At 49.1% G+C, this 1,635-nt stretch overlaps 1 protein-coding gene across 1 annotated transcript in view; it reads right to left on the reverse strand.

Annotated features, from left to right (window-relative positions):
- Positions 1-460: 460 nt before the first annotated feature.
- The window catches only part of Pmar_PMAR012446 (hypothetical protein), a gene marked incomplete at both ends in the record, with an annotated part of 2,148 nt that continues 973 nt past the window's right edge, over positions 461-1,635 (reverse strand). Inside the window, 5 exons of the mRNA XM_002787623.1 lie at positions 461-593; positions 656-879; positions 975-1,116; positions 1,221-1,277; positions 1,321-1,439. Coding sequence (XP_002787669.1) covers positions 461-593; positions 656-879; positions 975-1,116; positions 1,221-1,277; positions 1,321-1,439 — 675 coding nt within the window. The remainder of the gene's footprint in view (positions 594-655; positions 880-974; positions 1,117-1,220; positions 1,278-1,320; positions 1,440-1,635) is intronic.

Here is a 1,635-nt window from a genome sequence, read left to right on the forward strand (position 1 = left end):
GTTTTCCACATGGCCCGGTCCTCCACAGCCCAGCCGAGAGCCATTCAATTCTGTATTCCATGAGTTGCCACACATACCTGTACCCTGACTCGAAAGAATAGCCCACCGGGAATCGTCTCGATACCCCTATAACATGACATAAACTAACTAAAGTGACTACACTAAAAACAGAAAAAACTATACTAAACTATAAACTAACAACACTTACTCATCCTTCAGTACCCTATGTCACTACACCCTCCGAATAACTACAAGTTGTTGACCACTACAACCCAACAAACAACATCAAGCTCGTCCTTCATACTCCCAAAAGATGCAAGCAGAACTATTCGGGATGATCCTACTGTCTTCTCGGCTTACGTTCGGAAAGAGGAGGTTGAAGACTATAATAGTAGTAGTGTACAAAAGTATTGATACACTGGTGAATTAATAGTACACTGAGAATGTCCAGGAGCCTAGTCTAAGGGGAATGCGGAGCCGTTGTGGCTTCAGTTCGAGCGGAGAGCACCGGAGGGGGGCTCGATCGAGTGGGCGCCGATTCCACATCCACTGGGGGAGTAGCATCAGATGAAAAGCATAGCAACTTCTCATACCTAAAATACCGCATATCCAAGGCTCGGCCGTGCAAGATACAAAACTGGCCTGCCATCACTACCATTTCCGCTCCACTTTGTTCGTCTGTGAACTACTGGCCATCTCTTCCTGTTGTCCGCCATCACCAGCTGTGCTCCTCACGACTGTCTTCCAATCCTTCGTGTCACCGTTGCTCTTCATCATATCACCGTCATCATCACCCTTTGCCACCTCCTTATCGGACCTCTGCATCCTCTCTTTAGTCCGCAACTCGTTGAGCTCATTAGTAACTCTCTCCAGCTCGGCCTAAAGGAGTCCGACAACTCCCCGGATAACCGCGTGCGAACGAACCACATCATCACAACATATCTCTGCAACCAACAGTAACCATCCCCGCCCACCTTGAGCTTAGTGATCTCTTCATCTCTTTGCTTGCATCCGTTGGCCAGTGCCCTATTGGCCATCTCCAAGGTAATGTCCTGACCTTCGGGAGGGCCCATCATGAATCGATTGGATGCCCCTTCTTGCTTGGCTGATTCCAACCTGAAGCCAACCATACCAAGTTCCGATAAAAAGCTCAAAATCCAGCCATCGTCGCTGACTAGCCCTTCCACAACGCCTAAGCTCCCCCTGCCCGAGCTTATTACGTTTGCTCGATGGCCCGATCGAAGAATCTCTTCGAAGATCCCTCATCACCGTTGCAACTAAAATGGACATCCACGCCCTGTTGAGCAGCTCTGTCCTCACCCTTGTGTAGGTTGTATTATACTAACGGTGCTGTCGGCCTCATCTGGTATCTCTTCATCACCACCGTCGTCTTCAGCACTAGCTACCCCTACGGCCCCACTGGCCCTCAATCGCTCAATCTGATGGAAAAATGGTAAATCGGACCGAGTTGTTCCCCACACGAATAGAGCACTAGCCAAACACGAGTGATGCTACTTCCTCCTAGACCACATTGGGAGAGTTCATCACGATCGACAATTTTGGGAGGAACACCAAGCAAGTGATAATCCTAGGCCTAGGCTCACCAACGCCAACAAACTACTTATTCTACGCATA

Source organism: Perkinsus marinus (assembly GCF_000006405.1).
Source record: "Perkinsus marinus ATCC 50983 genomic scaffold scf_1104296929318, whole genome shotgun sequence".
In the NCBI taxonomy this organism is placed as follows: domain Eukaryota; phylum Perkinsozoa; order Perkinsida; family Perkinsidae; genus Perkinsus; species Perkinsus marinus.